General features: G+C 31.7%; 1 protein-coding gene and 1 long non-coding RNA gene across 2 annotated transcripts in view; both read right to left on the reverse strand.

The window, feature by feature from the left end:
- The window catches only part of LOC132742675 (guanylate-binding protein 1-like), a 28,408-nt gene extending 15,423 nt beyond the window's left edge, over positions 1-12,985 (reverse strand). The window contains exons 1-4 of the mRNA XM_060731140.1: positions 12,906-12,985; positions 5,665-5,730; positions 4,924-5,159; positions 4,530-4,657 (exon numbers count right to left, since the gene is read on the reverse strand). Of these exons, the coding sequence (XP_060587123.1) occupies positions 4,530-4,657; positions 4,924-5,159; positions 5,665-5,730; positions 12,906-12,985 (510 nt within the window). The remainder of the gene's footprint in view (positions 1-4,529; positions 4,658-4,923; positions 5,160-5,664; positions 5,731-12,905) is intronic.
- A 3,115-nt stretch (positions 12,986-16,100) lies between these two features.
- LOC132742671 (uncharacterized) lies at positions 16,101-19,522 on the reverse strand. The gene is made up of 4 exons (XR_009627458.1): positions 19,424-19,522; positions 16,920-17,145; positions 16,324-16,432; positions 16,101-16,146 (listed from the first exon to the last, which is right to left on the reverse strand). It is a non-coding gene; the product is annotated as an uncharacterized LOC132742671 (long non-coding RNA).
- Between the last annotated feature and the right edge of the window lie 570 nt (positions 19,523-20,092).

Below are 20,092 nucleotides of genomic sequence, written 5' to 3' on the forward strand. Positions count from 1 at the left end.
GATTAATAAGAAAAAAATTTAATTGGTGTTTAAGTAAAGGAAGTAGAACCTGTAAAAACTGGACATGTATTGTTAAATAAAAATTAGCTAACAGTGGACTACATAGTTATGTCAATATTCCATTTACACAAAGAAACTTGTTAGAAGATATTACAAATTGTATTATGAACGAACATATCATTCAGTGGCACAATGACATTTTACGTGTAAATGGAGTCAATGGTAAAGGAAGAAATAAGCTCCGAACCTATAAACTGTTTAAAAGTGTATATGAAAGTTATTGTAAAATGCATATGTCGTATCCTCATAGATCAGCACTGTCTAGGTTCAGATGTGGGGAGCGCCACTTAGACTTGAAACAGGTCGTTATGAAAATATCACAGAAGAGGAAATACTAATATCGTCGGCTTACTCTTAAAATGTCTTAACTGTCAAAATGCTATTTTGAGAAAAACGACTTTTAACATTTTGCATCTTAATATTTTTTTCCACGTGACCCCACTGAATTGAAATTTTTCATACATCTTTATTTAGGATTTTAATGCCCACAAAAGGCGTTTTTTTTTCTTTCTGGAGAAAGACTGAGAGTAAATATGAAAAAAACAAATTTGAGATAGAGCAAAAGGTCAAAATATTTCTTAAAAAGTCACTCTAAAAGTGCGTCATTGGAGATAGAGCAAAGTAATACCAAAATTAAATGAAGGAGCCAGAGATACGATACTTTAATGGTAGAAATTATTACATGCACTTATTATGCTTGTCCGTATGTGCAATTAGATTTTATTGTAAATCATTACATGCCGTCGCCATAATTTTTCAACGCAAATGAGTGACTGGATGTTTCATTGTATATAATAGTATCCAACTTGCTAAATAACTTATGGGAAAATAAATTCAGATAACCAAAAACATCAAAAGCATCAAACCTAATGTGTTAAGACTTTATGATATTGGCCCCCAGATATTTAGTCACAACAAGTTAAACAATTTATAACTGTTTATCATAACTTTTGTAATATTAATAAATATGACATCGTGTCATGACAAATAGAAATTGATATCTTAAACATAAATACTGATCGTAAGTTACGTTACAAAGAAACATATCTTAATTATAGACAAATATTGATATACATCATATAAAAGGTATAAAATTGTCTTTATATTTGCATATACAGAATGTTTCTTTGCAAAATCTCAATCTGTATGTATTAACATAATTATACAACTGACATAAATGCAAAATGTCTGTATTCAACAAAAACATAAAACAGCGTCTCGTCATACCTTAAAAAAAACATGAAAGATTTGAGTTTTCTATTATCTAACATCTTTTCAATGGATTAAGGTTAACATTATTTAAATGTTATTTACTTTATTTAACAATGTAAGAAAACCTGTTGCCAAGGTACTTCATCACATCTGCCATGTAGTAGTCATTATTATTAAACGTAAATCAGCTATTCATGTGGCTTGTAGTTTTAAATATAAATGCAACAATAACATGATGCCAAAGTACAACATCAAAAAAGAAAATATATTCCAACGTCTCATCATAACATTGAATTTAATTCCTCAAACATAATATTAATCACCTGTAGATGTAGATGAGTATTTGATAAATTGTGTTATAGAATAATACCATAATCAAATTCCTATGATGACTGTTTGCGTAATACTATAACACTTGCATTTATAAAGGTTTATATTTTGCACAGACTTTTCATGAACATGCGATCCTCTGTCGGTATAAATCGTAGCATGGTTTCTTTATCATTTTTCTTGTAATCAGACAAACCCTTTCCACATTTTAGAATTTAGGCAAAGGAAGTAGGTTCTTTACAAGATAATTTTGTTGGCCTTAGAATTGTCGCCTCTGTGTACTGGTTTAAAAAACACTTGAAACGGCAATCCGTTCACATATTTGAATGCTTTAACTCTTGTAAATGGGTCAGAGTTAAATGTGAATTATCTGCGACTGCTCGCAAGTAAAAAATCACGTCATTTTTAGTTCTATGATAACGGTTTTATCTGGACGACTTGCTTAAGTTTGCTAATTAGACTTAGAGGACTGTAAATTTCTGAAACTTTCAGCTTTTTCTCTGAATGTGAGTGAATGTTATCAATTTCCTGCATACTGAAATGTCCAGGAGTACAACATTTCTGAACAATTTCAACCACTTCAGGAGCATTTTGTTGAAATAGTTATAAAGCAGTGGTCATCATGCTGTTCCGGTTTTGTGGTACACAACTATCAGATCACAACGTTATTTTCTTAATATGAGGATGAGCATTCAAAGCGTTTTCTAAAATAAGAGTAATAACAGCACTAGCAAGTTCATTAGATCCTCGTCCATCAACTTGTTCATTTCATATAACATTATATTCAACTTTGTCCAGAAAGCAGTGACACAATAGGATAATCAGCCTCAAAATCACACAAAAGTCTTGACAATCGCTTATTGGGTCGTTAAATTTTCTACAAAATTTGTTCATTTTTGTCATGCCGATATAGCCCAAAATGTGTATGAGGACGCCGTCGGGCAACAACACGAGGTTTAACCTATAATGATATTTAAATTAAAGTAGATTATAATATCAGTGATTTAAGCATAGCTCACGATAAAAATGAAAAGGTAAACTTTAGTTTACTTATTAATGTATCCGAAATATTGTTTATCCGAATTATATTTACTAGGTTTTGCAAAACTTCTTAAAATTCTGAGATTACAGTGCATTCGACATTAAAAAAGCAAATTGCAGTTACACGTACAGAGATTTTAGTTTAATATACTCACATATTATTACTTTATCTTGCTTGAAAACACAATCAATGGCATTACAAAAAATATTGGCAAGACAATTCTCTACCGGAAGTTTTGACTTAGCGCACTATCATTGCAAAAACGACCAAGGTCACCTGACCATCAGTTCGTGTTTTGATTGGCTTATTTCAGGTTTCACTATTAAATTGTCCTAAGTAACGTACATACCCTACTATAAGGATAAAACAATCATGCGAAATGTGGACAGAGCAAAGTTCATACTCGGTAACAACGTTTCTAGGTCATCATAACCTTGAACCCAAAGCTTAAAAGATAGAGCAATGAAAGGTAAAAAGAATGGTTCAATTATCTCAAATTTTGCAAAAATGGACATAGGACACTTTTAGAGTTAGGAGACGCTATGTTTGTTCTGTTAAGTCGGCATAGAAAATGAAAAACATGTTCTTTTGGAGTGTCCCATGTATGAATCAGATAGAGCTGAATTAACAAATAAGGCTTATAGTTTAAATGAAGATTACAATACCATGAATGAAACAGATAAACTGGTTTTTCTTTTTACAAACCTAGATACATGTATGATAAGATTACTTACAAAAACCTGTTGTAACATTCTTACTAAAAGAAATAGTATATTATAGTCAAAAAACTCAAGAAAAATAAGATCTTAGCAGATGATTAGTATGTTTTAAGTCAGAATTTTTAGACCATTTTATGTGATATATTATCCCTTTTAATTACTATTTTACGGTGTTTTAACTTGTAAATGTCTGTATGATAGCAAGAATTGTAAATAAGGGAGACAACTACATAATGTAAATAGACAGTATATGTCTGTGTAGGTTATGAAGTTGTCCCCTTATAAGCTATTATACTCTCATATAATTCTATAATAAGAATTGCTATACTTGAAATGTATGTATTATATCTGTTTTATGTCTGTTTTTATATATGTAAATCATGTATAGATGAGACTTAAATAAATAAATATAAATACATATGTTGTGCGTTCTTCACGGAATTAAGACCGCATTAAAGGGCGCTGATTATCTCATAAGAGACTAGCGATAATCATCGCCTCTATAGGGCGACATTAAGGCAATATTTCGCAGTTATTAAATTTCGCCAGTCTTTTGAGCGATAATTAGCGCCCTTCAACGCGATTATTATCGCGTGAGGAACACACAACGTCCAAAAAAAGACGATAATTATTAGTTGAAATTGTTAAATTTCGCTTGTATAAGTGTCCTCGGTTTTTAAAAAGGCGATAATTATCGATTGAGAAACTAGCAAAATTTAAGACATGCGAAATTTAGTACTTAATATCGCCCTTTAGAGGCAATAATCATCGCGTGTTAACTAGCGGAATTTTGTGGACGAAATAGGATACCGTAATATACAGTTTTCTTTTTGTTTGTTTGTTTGATATTCGCAACATAAATGAAACCTTTCTGACAAAAACACACGTCAATACAAACGTATTTTTCTTCTTTAGGTACTGGCAGTGTTAGGGGTTTAACTGTTCGTCGCACCAGCACAGTATATGTCAAATGATTGAGGTGGACCCAATGCGCCCCTGCGTGCATATTTGTAGGTACAAGTGGACACCTTGGTAGAATCACCGATTTTCTGGAAACTACCTTGATTGCTTCCTGACCAACAAACGTCCCATCTACTTTGTAAAGTTGGTATCAGTTGTATGTAAAATCGTAAAATCATGTTTACCTTCATACAAATTTGACATACCTTATCAATATCACCTAATCCCTCTGTATCAATCAGCAACAGAACTGTGTTAGACTTTTTTGGATGTATTTTACACCATGCCCAAATTCCTTTCGTTTGCGATTCAATTGTATCTCCCAATGCAAATCCTGCATCAAAACCATTACTGACAGCATCATGTAACTTAAAAATCAAGGAGTGTCTAAAGGATACAATATTCAATATTCTATAATTATTTGTTTTTCTTTTTGAAATTGACACCAATTTGAAAGTGGAGTGGTCATTTGTATAGTATATGTTGTATGTCTGAAATTTATTTTCCTAAATTTATTTTAAACCTTATAAAGTATATAACATTAAAGAAAAATATCCTTATCTGATATCCAGCGTCAAGTTTGTATTAAGTACACTTTACCTTCAGATGAGACTGCTTCGGCTAACTGATTCATCAGATACGATTTCCCGGTTCTGTACAAACCAACTATGGCTACTACAACTATTGGCCATTCTATTTTACTTATTTCATTTAATACGGTAGGTTCAATCTTTAGAGCGATTTCCGTTTCTTCACCCTTCTCGTTTTTTATACTTTCAGCGCTAATCAAACACATGGGATGTTTAAATATGTCCATGTCATTTGGGGACCAGCAACTGTTATATAAAAACATTTCCTATTGAAAATAAAAAGACCAGTACAACATATTTTTGTTTTGTTTCTGTTTTATATTATTAAGATAATATGTTACTTTAACCGGTTGACTTAATTTTTGATGTAGGTAGAATAAATTCGGTATGTATTATCGTAATTACATATCAAATACAATTTATATCCAATCATTTAATAATATCAAATGTTGCATAATGAAGTTATATTTTTTTCGAATAAAGTAAATGAGTTTTACTCTGTGAATATTGCAATTTTTACGTTGTCTCACCTCGGAAAATGCAATAAAAATGAATATAATTCAACAATCGGTTGCTATACTAAATTACAAATAAGACACCTAGATAAACTAGAACATCTTTGTAAACGACTCAGAGATATAGTTAACAAAACGGCATGAAATATGGTAAACAGCAACCATATGGAAAAACAAACTAACTCTTTTTATGTAGTATTTTTTTATTTAATAAACATCATTGTTTAGTGACTTACAGAGGTCCTTTGATTAACACGTCGTTTACTTTTGCTTGCAGTTCTTTTTTAAATTCTGGTGTTGACCTTTAATGATAAAAAACACTTTGTAAGCAAATATGAACAGGCAATGCAAAACATCCTAGTACCGATATATGAATGTTAACATGTAATTCATTTTTATGGCTTTATATCATACATATAATGCTCAAATGAACATTTATTAATATTTGAAGTTCCAAAAGCATAATTTGTAAGGATATTACAGGTTATTATAGTCATTCTTTCCCAAAAAGAAATGAATGCATATATTTTCCTGATTACATGAATGTGCAGTACATATTTTACATATTTTTCGACGTTTAAAAATGTTTTAGAAGTATGATTATATACATAATATATAAGTGTGGTTACAACCTTAATTACAGCATACAGGATCTTTAAAGGGTGTTTCCTATACTTTCTTTTTTCTCTTGGGTCGACACAATATTTCAATTACAAGACCTTAAGAATAAAATAACGGACATCCGGTACACAGTGACAACAAGAGCAATACACCGGCACCCGCTTAGAAGTATTAATCATTTAATCATTTAAATGATGACCATTTTAATTCAGAGATATCTTATTAACGAACGAAGATCAACATTTTTTTTTACTCAACTTTAATAAAAATCAAATACACATTTATTAATTCGCAGCAGTGTGACTGATCGTCTGAAATGCTATTGAAACATTTAAAAATTGAGATGCATTTTAAAAATTTGTTGTTTAACTTGTAAATGAATACAAAGAAGCACAATTGAAGCACTGGTACTTTTTAAAAGTTTTGGTCATGATCAAATGTATTTATATGGGGTGATATTTAAATATATGAGATCTGTCAGTAATAGGATATGTTAACAAGGATAGGATCAAAGTGAACGGAATGTGTAGATATATCTTTGTCTGCGCGATTTGTTTTATTAAACTAGTCAAAATTAACAACTTATTTTACATTTTTGTTTAAATATTTCGTTAATTTATCGGATTTAAGTCATATCGACCCTATAGAATTGGCAAAATCGGAACGTTTTATAGCGCCAAACAGCAAACTGGAAATGTGGCTCGCTTTGTTCGATTGAACCTATTCATTGAGTAAATTGTTATAACAAGTTATCGTCTATATAATTATGACACATTTTCAGAATAAGTGTAAGTTAACGTCAGGTGTCATTCCGTGCTTTATCACATACACGAGCGATATTTCCATGTCATTTGGGGACCAGCCACTGTTATATAAAAACATTTTCTATTGAAAATAAAAAGACCATTACAACATATTTTTTTCTGTTTTATATTATTAAGATAATATGTTGCTTTAACCGTTTGACTTAATTTTTGATGTAGGTAGAATAAATTCTGTATGTATTATCGTAATTACATATCAAATACAATTTATATCCAATCATTTAATAATAACAAATGTTGCATAATCAAATTATATTTTTTTTCTAATAATTTATAAGTAAATGAGTTTGACACTGTAAATAGTGCAAGGTTTACGTTGTCTCACCTCCGGAAATGCAATAAAAATGAATATATTTCAACAATCGGTTGCTATACTAAATAACAAATAAGACACCTAGATAAACTAGAACATCTTTGTAAACGACTCAGAGATATAGTTAACAAAACGGCATGAAATATGGTAAACAGAAACCATATGGAAAAACAAACTAACTCTTTTGATGTAGTAATTTTTATTTAATAAGCATCATTGTTTAGTGACTTACAGAGGTCCTTTGATTAACACGTCGTTTTCTTTTCCTTGCAGTTCTTTTTTAAATTCTGGTTTTGACCTTTAATGATAAAAACACTTTGTAAGCAAATATGAACAGACAATGCAAAACATCCAAGTACCGATATATGAATGTTAACATGTAATTCATTTTTTATGGCTTTATATCATACATATAATGCTCAAATGAACATTTATTAATATTTGAAGTTCCAAAAGCATAATTTCTAAGGATATTACAGTACATGTTATTATAGTCATTCTTTTCCAAAAAGAAATGAATGCATATATTTTCGTGATTACATGTAAGGTAGACAAAAATGTGCAGTTCATATTTTACATATTCTTCGACGTTTAAAGATGTTTTAGAAGTATGATTATATACATACTATATAAGTGTGGTTACAACCTTAATTACAACATACAGGATTTTAAAGGGTGTGTCTTATACTTTCTGTTTTCTCTTGGGTCGACAAATATTTCAATTACAAGACCTTAAGAATAAAATAACGAACATCCGGTACACAGTGACAACAAGAGCAATACACCGGCACCCGCTTAGAAGTATTAATCATTTAATCATTTAAATGATGACCATTTTAATTCAGAGATATCTTATTAACGAACGAAGATCAACATGTTTTTTTTTCACTCAACTTTTAATAAAAATCAAATACACATTTATTAATTCGCAGCAGTGTGACTGATCGTCTGAAATACTATTGAAACATTTAAAAATTGAGATGCATTTTAAAAATTTGTTGTTTAACTTGTAAATGAATACAAAGAAGCACTATTGAAGCACGGTTACTTTTCAAAAGTTTTGGTCATAATCAAATGTATTTATATGGGGTGATATTTGAATATATGCGATCTGTCAGTAATAGGATATGTTAACAAAGATAGGATCAAAGTGAACGGAATGTGTAGATATATCTTTGTCTGCGCGATTTGTTTTATTAAACTAGTCAAAATTAACAACTTATTTTACATTCTTGTTTAAACATTTCTTAAATTTATCGGATTTAAGTCATATCGACCCTATAGAATTGTCAAAATCGGAACTTTTTAAAGCGCCAAACAGCAAAATGTAAATGTGGCTGGCTTTGTTCGATTGAACATATTCATTGAGTAAATTGTTATAACAAGTTATCGTCTATATAATTATGACACATTTTCAGAATAAGTGGTGTAAGTTAACGTCAGGGGTCATTCCGTGCTTTATCACATACACGAGCGAGCGCAAATATTAACTATCGTATGCCAGAATATAAGTTTCCTGATAGGAAAAAAACTTTTAACAATATTAGAATTGCAGCCACCTTTATCTCTGCGTGATCAAAACTGGGGACTACCAGGGTGTTCTAAAAATAATGTCATTTGTGTATTATCTCGTGAACATCGTGCACTTTGTATTATTAACCACTTTGGACTTGTATAATAATCACTGAAGCATTACAGTTCACATTTTCACTGACCTTGATACAATATACATTGCTTTGTAGCGTATTCATTACACTATACATTAAATGAATGGCAGAAGAGCTAAATATGTGCTTGACATTAGGGCTTATATAAAAGGCCGGACATTACTAGACATAAAGCATGTAGATATTCACCGTGTGGGGTGCAACATTTGTTGGGAGGGTATAATGTCTCACATATATTTTTGTAAATTTTAGAATAAACACAAAAAACAGTCAGCAGCAAGTCAAAGATGCTACTATCCTAGGCCATCCTGCACCAACAAAGAATAAAAGATAGAAACAATAGAAATATTCTGAACACAGATACCCGATACACTTTGAGGAATTTATCATGGTTAATAAATTTGTCTTAAGCACTTAGTCTAGATCGTGGTATTAAAAAGACACATCTTCAACTTCAGAAAATAAATGCAAGGATATCCCATTTGCTAACATACGAACAAAAGAGAACTCGTGTTGCAAATGCAAAAAAAGCTTCTACAAATGTATCCCAAATATAACAAAAAACGCTTTTAACAACTTCGTTACCTGACTACTTGTGACGGGTTTACTATTTTGAGTCAAAGCAGAAATGTAGATTTTTGGGCCAATAAAAATGCAAAACGTCTAAATATCGCAAAGCGCAAACCCACTGTAAAAAATGTTTTGAATGCGATCTCTTTGATAGTAAAGGATCAGTAATTCCGATACCAAAAGACAGAACAGTAACAGTAAAGCTGTACAAAAAAGTTGTTTTGAAAAATTAAGTCCTGCTACAATCGGCTTGTGACCGATTTATTGGCATCAGAAAAAGTTACTGTCCTTCCGCATCCTCCGTAGTCATCAGACTTGGCCGCTTGTGACTTTGTCTTGTTTCAAAAACTCAAATTGTCTGGAACAGGAAACAAGTCGAGAAATGCCCTTGGGTGGTCTGCTGTTTATCAGTACCTAATGAGTGTCCCCATGACTGAGTATGAATTCTGCTTTCAAAGTTAGACTGAGTGACGCAAACTGTGTGTTCAGGTGGGTGGGGAGTATTTTGAGGGCAAGGGAAATTTAAAATGCGGAATAAACTTTTAGTTTAGGAAATTAGAAAAGCAAAGGCTAATGACATTAGTTTTGGAACACCCTCGTAAATTGGTTCGAATTCATGGAATAGAGAAAAACAGAATCCATATGAAAGTCCAACACGGCAAAATTGTCAAATTTTGCAGGCTCGAGTCTATGCATCTCTTTACTCGAGCAGGTTAAGTGGTTTTGCCAACTAAATCATATGTAGGCATTTATTGGGCTACATTGAACGCCACTATTGCCCCAAAAGATAGTGTTAGGGGCATGCGATTAAAAAGTTTTTGATCAAATAATTTTAGTTAAAACAATTTAATTTTTAACAAAAATAGAAACAAAGGGCCAGTGGCTGTTTTTAGCTCTAAATTTTTGGTCTCAGTAAGGAAAAAGTTAAATTTTTTTTATTCCTAAAATAATTAACTAAATCAAAATAATCCTTTTACTATTTCGGTTCACGGAATATATTTTACTTTAAAAATATCTTTAGAGGTAACAAGATAGCCTAACAATACATCAAAAATTTTAAAAATAAAATTGTGTTCCATTTTAAACCAGCTTTAAAGGACAAACTAAAAACACATCGATGATTTAACATTTTTTTACATAGTTATTTTTATAAATGGAAAGTTAATTTTTTTCTTAAGAATTTTTAAAAAGAAACTTTATACTTATCGTACTTTTCTGATTTTTTTTCCTGGAAAAAATTTTATAAACAAAAGGGGCTGAAATGACAAGTATCCATTAAAAAATTACGGCATTTTCTCAAAGAAGAGAACTACATTAATTTTGCTGAGGACACCAGTAATGCTTTGGGTTATACTAGAGACACAAAGAAATTTTATTTGAAACCAAAAAATTGCAGAATTAGGAGGGTTTGGATTTATGCTCATGCATTTAAATATTCTAAAGGGAATTGCATGAATTCATGGTTTTTGTTACAATTTCAAAAAAAAAAAGTAAATTTAAAATTTTTTTCTGGCAATTTTAAAAAAAATTTTTTGGGGAAAAAATTTTGGTAACTACATTAAGGTGGAGTCTGGGTTGAAACCGTTTTGCATGTTTTATTCAAAATATTTTGTGCCAAGGGTTATTTTTAAAACCCCTAAATTGATAAAATATTATAAAAAATTTTAATCATAACTACCTTGAAATGAGGCGTCGCTGTGTGTTTGTGTCTGGCACGACACGTCATCTTTGCGTACTGTGAAACTTTTAGTGTAAAGTATGTTTAATTTTTGTGAATGAAACAGTTATGAACTTAGAACAAATTAACAGACTACAACATAACCATATTAAACATTTGACCTCAAAGTGTGACCTTGAACCGTAGAGATAGAGGTATGGGTGTTTTTGAGCTCGACATATCGTTTTTCTGGTGTAAATAATTGCCAAGTATTTTCAAAATTCCTTGATAGTTAAAAAAGTTATGTACAGGACTCAAAATATACCCTATAACAGACTTTGTAATTATTTGATCTCCAATGATGACCTTGACGTTGTAGATAGGCGATAGGTTAGTGCGCATGACACATTGTCTCAGTATTGTAAACATTTGTGCAAAGTAACGTCAAGTTATGGCCCCGGAACAAAAAATAAATTACCCCTTTAAAAAAAAATGTTAATATTTGACCTTCACCCTGTACAATTGCTTTAGGTTTTCTAATAATAAATTGTCCCGCAAAAGTTCTTCATTTGGTATCGATATCAAAAGAAACTCCATCCCCTTAGTAAATTGAGTTTTTTAATTTGGTTAAAATACTTTTTAAAAGTACAGCTTTTGTTTTTTTTTTTTTTGTGTATTCATTGTAAAATTTCCTTCCCCCTTTCCTTTGCTTTTTAAAACAAATTTTTTTGAATGTCCACAAAATTTATAAACATGCCATCATTAAAAATATCTTGTAAAGATTTTGCTCCCAATAGTAGTCCTCACATCGCGTATTACCCCATGATGTACAACAATTAAAGCTCGTGGCTCTGCATGAAGAGTTAGTTGATGGTACTCTAGTTTTACATTCATCTTGGGAAATATCTTGCAATCATGAAATTTATAAGTAAAGTCTCTTATAACAGGTAAAATTCTGTTTCGCTCAATATAGTTACGTGTTTGGCACTCTCAAATGTACACACGCCTTTATCATATGCAATACCAGTGACTCTTTATCCATATTGAAATGTCTCTGTTTTTCTTGGACAACTAGGAGTGAACACCATTATACAGGCTCTCGTGGGTCCGATGTCTCAAAGATCACTTCTTGTGACTTACGGGTTTCAAACTATCAGTAAAAACCTGAAGTAAAATGGCATTGGTTTTAGGGCTTTTGTTGAACGGGTTTAAAGCTTTTTCCTTTATATAAAATTGCACAAAAATTTTATGTTTTTATTTTTCTTATTCGCAATTTTTCCTAAGTATAAAAAACCTTTTTAAAGTTCAATTTAATCTATTTCCGACGCTCGTATTTTCAAAATTTTTTCGTTTTTTAATTTAAATTCGTTAGGTTTTTGTATGATGCCCCGGTGTATAACTTAATATCATAAAGTTCTTTTGTCTTGGTCCCTTAAATTTTGCAACAAATGTTGTTTTTTTTTGTACAAATTCCTAAACGTACTTCAAAATTACCCAGATACTCCGCCTTTTTTTGAATTTTTTTCAAGTTTATATGCCTGTCTTTGCCCTGCCCTTTTTTTGTTGGGTCCAGCTGGGCTCCTTGCCTCTGTTTCTTGTTGCTTGGTCATATGGGGGTTGCGTTCATTGAACGCCGCCTGTCCTTGTTGATCTTGTTTTTCATATTTTATATGTTCAGTATCACGCAGTTGCTTATGAATGTGATAACATTTTACATGTAACTATAACATCTGCTCCACTGTGAGATTTCATGTAAACAATGACATCATTTAAAATAATTGGAACTGTCGTTTTAAAATTGACTAGTCTGTGTACTCCTACTTACCCAATTCTAAGATGTTTCACTGGATCATTAACAATATGAAGATCTTGTATATCTGAATCATCTGTGTCTGACTCACCCATGGGCCATCGCACGTCTCTGGTAGCTACTCCTCTAGTATGTCTGTTAAAATATCTGTTCTTTTGTGTGTTTACAAAAAAAATTTTCCGCACAATGTTTAACTTACCAAATTTTACCATAGGGGACTCTCGTTATTTTGGGGTTTCCTGGGGACCCCCTTGCTATGGTTCTTGTTTTTGGGTTGTTAGGGGGTTTGGTTTATTGGAAGGCCCGGTCTTTTTGTTTTTGTACATATTCTTTCTGCTTTTCCAGCAACATTATTTATACTTCGAGGGCGCATACTTCTGAACTTTTAAAAGTTAAGTATCTTTGGGGACTTTCATCTCAGTCAATGTTTCATGAAGTGTCCATTCCTTTTGTAATGGTTTCCGATTTTTATCTTGAAAGGTTTTCATCGTGAAGTCTACATATTTCACATTTTGATTGGCCATAAATAGTATATGACTCCTATTGATTTTCGAGTCACTAGTCCAAGGGCAAGATCACAAGGACTTTAAATGTCAGAATGGTTTCCGCTCATTATCTTGGTTACAATTTATTGCAAAGTCTTGATATTTCACAAATTTATTGGTCATACCCAGTAGATGAGCCCTAATGATTTTGGGACATAAGGTCAAATGTCAAGGTCACAGGGGCCTTAAATGTCAGAATGGTTTCCGCTCATTATCTTAATTACAATGTACCACAGGGGCATTGAATGACAATATGATTTCTGCTTATTGTCTTGTCTACTTTTTATCAAAGAGTCTTCATATTTCACATATTGGCCATAACTAGTAGATGACTATTGATTTTGGGGTCACCAGGTCAAAATCAAGGTCAGAGGGTCTTTGAATGGAAATATGATTTCAGATCATTATCATGCAAACTATTTATCATAAAGTCTTCATATTTCACGTACTGATTGGTCATAACTAGTAAGTGACCCCTAGTGACGCCTTGTGATTTTGGGGTCACTAGGTCAAAGGTCAAGGTAACAGGGTTGTTGAATGTTAGTATGGTTTCCGCTCATTATCCTGAAAGCTATTTATCACAAAGTTTTCATATTTTTAATATTGATTGGTCATAACAATTAGATGACACCTATTTATTTTGGGTCACTAGTTCAAAGGTTTATGTCACAGGGGCCTTGAATGTCTCATAAGCTTGAAAACTATTAATAAAACAATCTTCATTATTATTTATTTTTTCCATAATTGAACACTTCAATGTTCCGATTTATGGCAAGTTTCTATAACAAAATTAGCAATTATGTCAGTCAAGTGCTAGAAACGGGGGATATGTGTCGACATTTCTTGTTTGCATTATTTGTTCCAATATTCTTCCATTAATGTTATGAAAGTTGCAGTTTACAGTTTTTTTCTCGAAATCTCGCTGCATATGGTGATGTCCTTTCCCCTTCCGTGAGTCTCATTTTTAATTACATTTATAAATATATCGAATAGTTCAAATACTTTTTCGGTGCAAAATATTCTGTTCTCTAAGCTTGATATAAACATCAACCTCACCCGAGTCTTGAAGTTTCTTGCTTCCCATCAAATACCAGCATTATATCATTTGTGTTGTTTTATGTTGCTTAATGCAGGCAAGTCTCATGTCGCACTCCAGTTCACCTAACCAATAATCCCATCTACTTCACCCCGCTGTGTGGTCTCGAAATAGGAGCTTATAGTTATACTCTAGCATGTGCTAAGTAAGCATCCAAATTCTGATGTTACCTCTCGCCAATGTAGCTATATTAATAACTTATTCATGATTGTAAGTTTTTTATTCACTACTAATAATACACAGAACGTTCTCAATGATATCTAAACTCAAGAAGCTTATTTACATAAGCTGCATAAATTTGTCAATATATTATTAGGAGCCTGGGTCGCGACGTAGTCTCTAATTCTGAATTACATTTTTTTTAATTCTTCAAGATAAAAAGAATTGACCGTAACTACATACACCTAAATAGACAATTGACCTAACGACCGGTGACCATACTTCTAAGTGTCGTGTGCGCAGACACATCTGTCAAATCATATATTTAATGACAAGTTATGTCGGCACGAATTGACTACGACGAGTTATTTTTATCTGTCAGACGTATCTGAGTGGTCACAAGGACTTGTTATTACAAAGGAACTTGCTAGACAGAGTAATAAACGTCTTCCTTGTGCTTCTGTACTTGCTGCGCTTCTAGACTTGCTGCGCTTCCTGGACTTGCTGCACTTTGCTGCGCTTCAAGACTTGCTGCACGTTTGGACTTGCTGCACTCCTGGACTTGCTACGCTTTTGGACTTGCTGCGCTTCCTCAACTTGCTGCGCTTTTGGACTTGCCGCGCTTCCTGGACTTGCTGTGCTTCCTGGACTTGCTGCGCTTCCTGGAATTGCTGCGCTTCCTGGACTTGCCGCGCTTCGTAGACTTGCTGCGCTTCTTAGAATTGCTGCGCTTCCTGGAATTGCTGTGCTTCTTAGACTTGCTTCGCTTCCTGGACTTGCTTCACCACTTCTGCAGAAAACTCTAAGACAATACTGAAAGGTCCTTATTCGGGAACTAAGTTTTTTTTTTATTTTTCTGATCTTCTATTAATGAACATCAGTTCTCTTTATTTGTCTCAATATATATAGCAACGGCACGAACCTGATAGAAAACAATTGACGTGACGTCACAATATAATCGACGTCGCAGTAAAATAAAACAAAAGTGTGTTTCTTTTGACGCACTAAAATACTTATAACTTGAGTTTAAAAATACCTATCAACATGAAATAAAGTGCAAATTAAAATTCAGCTAAATATCTAAAAACTGATTTAAAAATGAATTGAATCAGATTCGTGCTGCTGAAACAAACATAAAATAAAACGATAAAAATACTAAAAAAAATACAATCTTGACATCCTCCCACTTTTCCTTCGAAGAGACGGGGGCAATAAACATATTAACTACATTGTGAAATACATTTACTTAAAAAGGTGTATTAAATATATGATTAAAAATCTGAAATGCCAAAACGTTTCAGAAAAGGATGAAATTATTTATAGTGCAAACCGTTATGTAAGCAATGCGTTTTCTGAGGATGTTTACATGATTTGCTAGCAAAATTGCAAATTGATTAACAGTAATACAACCTTTTGGTGGTCTATGACGTTCTTCTTGTATAATCTTTTGTGGAGTCTGTATGAAACAAACAAAAATGTTTTAGCAAATACAGCAACGAATGTCATAACAAATTGTCCATTCAAATATTGTTAAAGCCGCAAATGTTCTTCAAAAGCAATATCTTAAAAAATATATTTCATATTTTAATATTTGAAATCTGTAAACTATGACATTGGAGAAATTGTGTAATACCTGAATGGGTTGTTTACTTTTCAATTCAAAGAAATCACGTTTTGACTTGACGTCCATGCTTGCCTTTTTGTCACAATAGTCGGCCAATGCACAGGTATAGTTTGGATAGCTAAGGATAAAGATATGATTTTGTCAAAATATTCTTTGTTCTGCTTACCACCCACTAATTTAAAAATGGTTTCAACTTTTAGGTAACTTGAACTTTACAACATTTCACTACAGCTTTACTGACACTGTGATTAATTTTATTGATTAATTGTTTTAAATCGGTAGCATTTTCACTACAGTTTGTACAACGTCAGTTAAATATTGGAAGGACTTAAAAATAAAGTTTTCTTAGATTCAAGCTATATATAGATACAAAACGAAGTACTAAATATAATGTTTATTTATTTTCTGGTAGAATGCATGTTAGAAACTTAATTTTAATTATATTTATTGAAGGGTGTCGGTTGAATTGTAAAGTATACCACTTATGTAAAATGATACAATATCTCACAAATACGTTTGTTTTAATTGTGGCAAAACAGAAATGGTTCATTACACCTATACAAGGATTTTAATTAGAGTTGACTCATAATAACCTTTGTCCTCACATCTAAATATCTGGAGGCAATAATATAACCTTTATGTGTGTTGACTTCTTTTTAAAACCACACGTACTGTGTTTCTCACTCGACATTCATAGTTAAATTTGTCTGACCTCTTTCCTTCTGCACAATTTGTCGTTTGAACGATTTCTATCAAATCATAAGACTGTTTTTCAGTATTCAGTAAATGATAAAACGTTCACAAAACAGTTCGTGTTAAGCCTGCGTATATCTAAAATATATTATTACTGATATATATTTTTTTACAAAAGCAATTGTACAAAATGCATTTAACCATAATTTAATTGAATGGAAAACAAAATGGGCCAAAGCCTTGTTTAACAAACTTCATGATATCAAACCGTGCTTAACATATCGCTATATCTGTCTCTTCTCATGAGCAAATGGTTCTTCTTAGATGTAGAATTGAAAATATTTAAGTTACACATTTTCATCTTTTAACAGGAAATGGCGCTCGTTTTGGTAAAGGTTGCAATAGATATTTCTGTCAAACATTTCCACTTTGATTGCCGTAGTATTACACCAGCTCCTATCTGATAAATTTAAGATTATAGATTCATTTTGATATCTTGCAAGTAGGTGGCTTGCCACCGTATTTCCTTGACCTTCGTTGTGATTCTGTTTTGCAGAGAAACTTATTTTTTGAAACATACAAACAAACCGTACTTTGCAGATAGGCAGCAGACAAAGTATCAAACTATCGCTGTCCTTGAAAGTTCAAAATAATTGTTCACTTACCAAAACAAATAAGTTATTTGAAAGAAATGAACTTTTTGACTCATTTCCTTCTAATGCTTTGATCACTTACGTAAAAGAAATAACACTGTATCATAATATTTTAAGACTTAAAGTGTATAAAAGCTATATATGTGATGCAAAAATTATTGTTTGAATTAAAAATAAGATACACTTCAAAAATGCTTGTATGAAATAAATATGGTAATATATTGCCTTAAAACCGAGTGGCTTATTCGCAAAATCATAGGTAAACGAATAAAATCCTTCTTAAAATAGCAAAATAATATTTTATTATGTTTACGTATGTTATTCATTTGTAGTTAATAACAGTGACATTCTATAATACATCTTTTTCGAGAATCAACCATATAATAATAGAACCAATATAATTTTACTGTTGATGATTTAATTAAAATATTTCATAAGCTATAGGTTTATACTCTTTAACTAACTCATTGTATAACCTTGCACTAACCCTTTCTTAAGGTTTAATAATCTTACAGTCGCCTGCGCTTATAACTATTTCAATCTGACATTGAAATATCGTTCGTTATATCCAAAATTTGCTAACAGCGAAGTAACAGCAACTTCCTGACTTGTTAAGTTGGGCAAATCTGCCGTGAAAAAGCCATACTTATCACTAGTCACATGTGTAATAGCGGTTACTTATTGCGGGGTCATTTTATTGAGCAATACACATGTGCTTATCATTTGTATTCCTTTGATATTTGTTTGTTATTATTCGGGTAATAATGTATACACAAACATCGCTTGAATGGTAATTGTTTGGTATTTACAGCGATTTATCAACTGAAGGTGGGAAATACAAACTTACCGTAACAAGGAAATTATGTTGTGAGAACATTTCATCAAAATATTTACTCCTTGAATCTATTACTGACCTGAGCAATAACTTGATTGAATAATTATAGGATAGCGTTATTCATGATCTTAATTGAGCGCATCCCGATATTTCAATAATAACAGTTTGTGTTTTACCCTAAGAAATTTACATGGTTTTTACCGTTTGGGGCTTTAAAATATGGTAAGCTATGGCGAATCTTCGTTTTTAGCGACTACGTATTAAGCGATATTATTTAATACAAAATAAAAAAAGAATCGACCGGATATATCAGATTTAGTTCGCTTTAAACGATTATTCTTTATAAGCGAGTTTGTTATAAGTGGAGTCGACGAAAAAACAAACACAAAAAAAAAACAACAAAAAAACAAACAAACAACAACAAAAAAAAACAAAGAAGCTACTAAGCATGAAAACACTTATATCTGCATGTTTTTAATCAATAAAATATAGTTTGAATGTTAAATCAGGATATTTCTTTTGAACATTTCCTGAATCGTTTCCGGAGTTAGCACAATGAATAAAAGACATTTTCTGTTGTTTCATAAACACAGTTGCTGGTAAGGCATATTTATAATAGTTTTATTTTTAACAAAATAGAAACTTAACATTCAATGTTATTTAACTAAAATGCAGACTTCTGGACACATAATAAAAATAATGTGAGAAAAATAATCACTAACGAAACACATTGTTATTGAATTGACCACACGCACGCACACACATTAAAAGTGTTCACAGACTGAAAAATATGCCATTTTCGTATCATTATTGTCAACTAGTCAACAAGTATAAATACTGACAGTAAATAAGAAATATGATGATTCTGTTCCTTATATAAAATTGACATTTCAAGACGTATTGATTTAATTCATAAAAAGCAACCTACCTTGTTTCTGTTAAATAATGAAATCAAAAACCTTACACACCACGCTCCCTTAGCAGCTAATTGAATACTCTACTGTTATCACAACCCGTTGCGTTATCGAGCATTGTCCTTGACTGTAGACTTCAAACGACCCATTAAGATTTGCAAAATCTATGTGACCTATAATTTTTCATGTGATGTCCCGTTAAATTATGTACTTCGGCATATGTTGTATATTGATGTGCTCAATCTTGCCCTGTGTAAATATACACTTTCATTATTTGAACTAACAAGGTCAATATATTTACAATTAATAATATGTAAACTTACGTAAAATCCGTAATTTCCCATACAGTCGACTATAGCAAACATTGTTCAAGATATCGGTAAACTAGAGTATTTCAATAATACATATTATGATTAAAGCATGTATTTCCATATGTGCAGATACAATGTATTTCATAACTCTGGAGAGAATGAGAGTGGCAAATTATTTTTCTATAGTTTACGTTTAAAAATGTCCTTATCTATGAAAGTTCCTATATAATTTTACCACAATGATAAGACTAATAAAAATAAAACAATGCAATAAATAGATACGAACTTCTATTGTGGGTCTACTTATCAACAGTCTTCGAATGTTCACCGTCTCCAAAAGCTGTCGAAAACCGCCAATTGGAGAAAGTCATA

Source organism: Ruditapes philippinarum, unplaced genomic scaffold (assembly GCF_026571515.1).
Source record: "Ruditapes philippinarum isolate M1 unplaced genomic scaffold, ASM2657151v2 ctg866_1_1_1_1, whole genome shotgun sequence".
Classification (NCBI taxonomy): domain Eukaryota; kingdom Metazoa; phylum Mollusca; class Bivalvia; order Venerida; family Veneridae; genus Ruditapes; species Ruditapes philippinarum.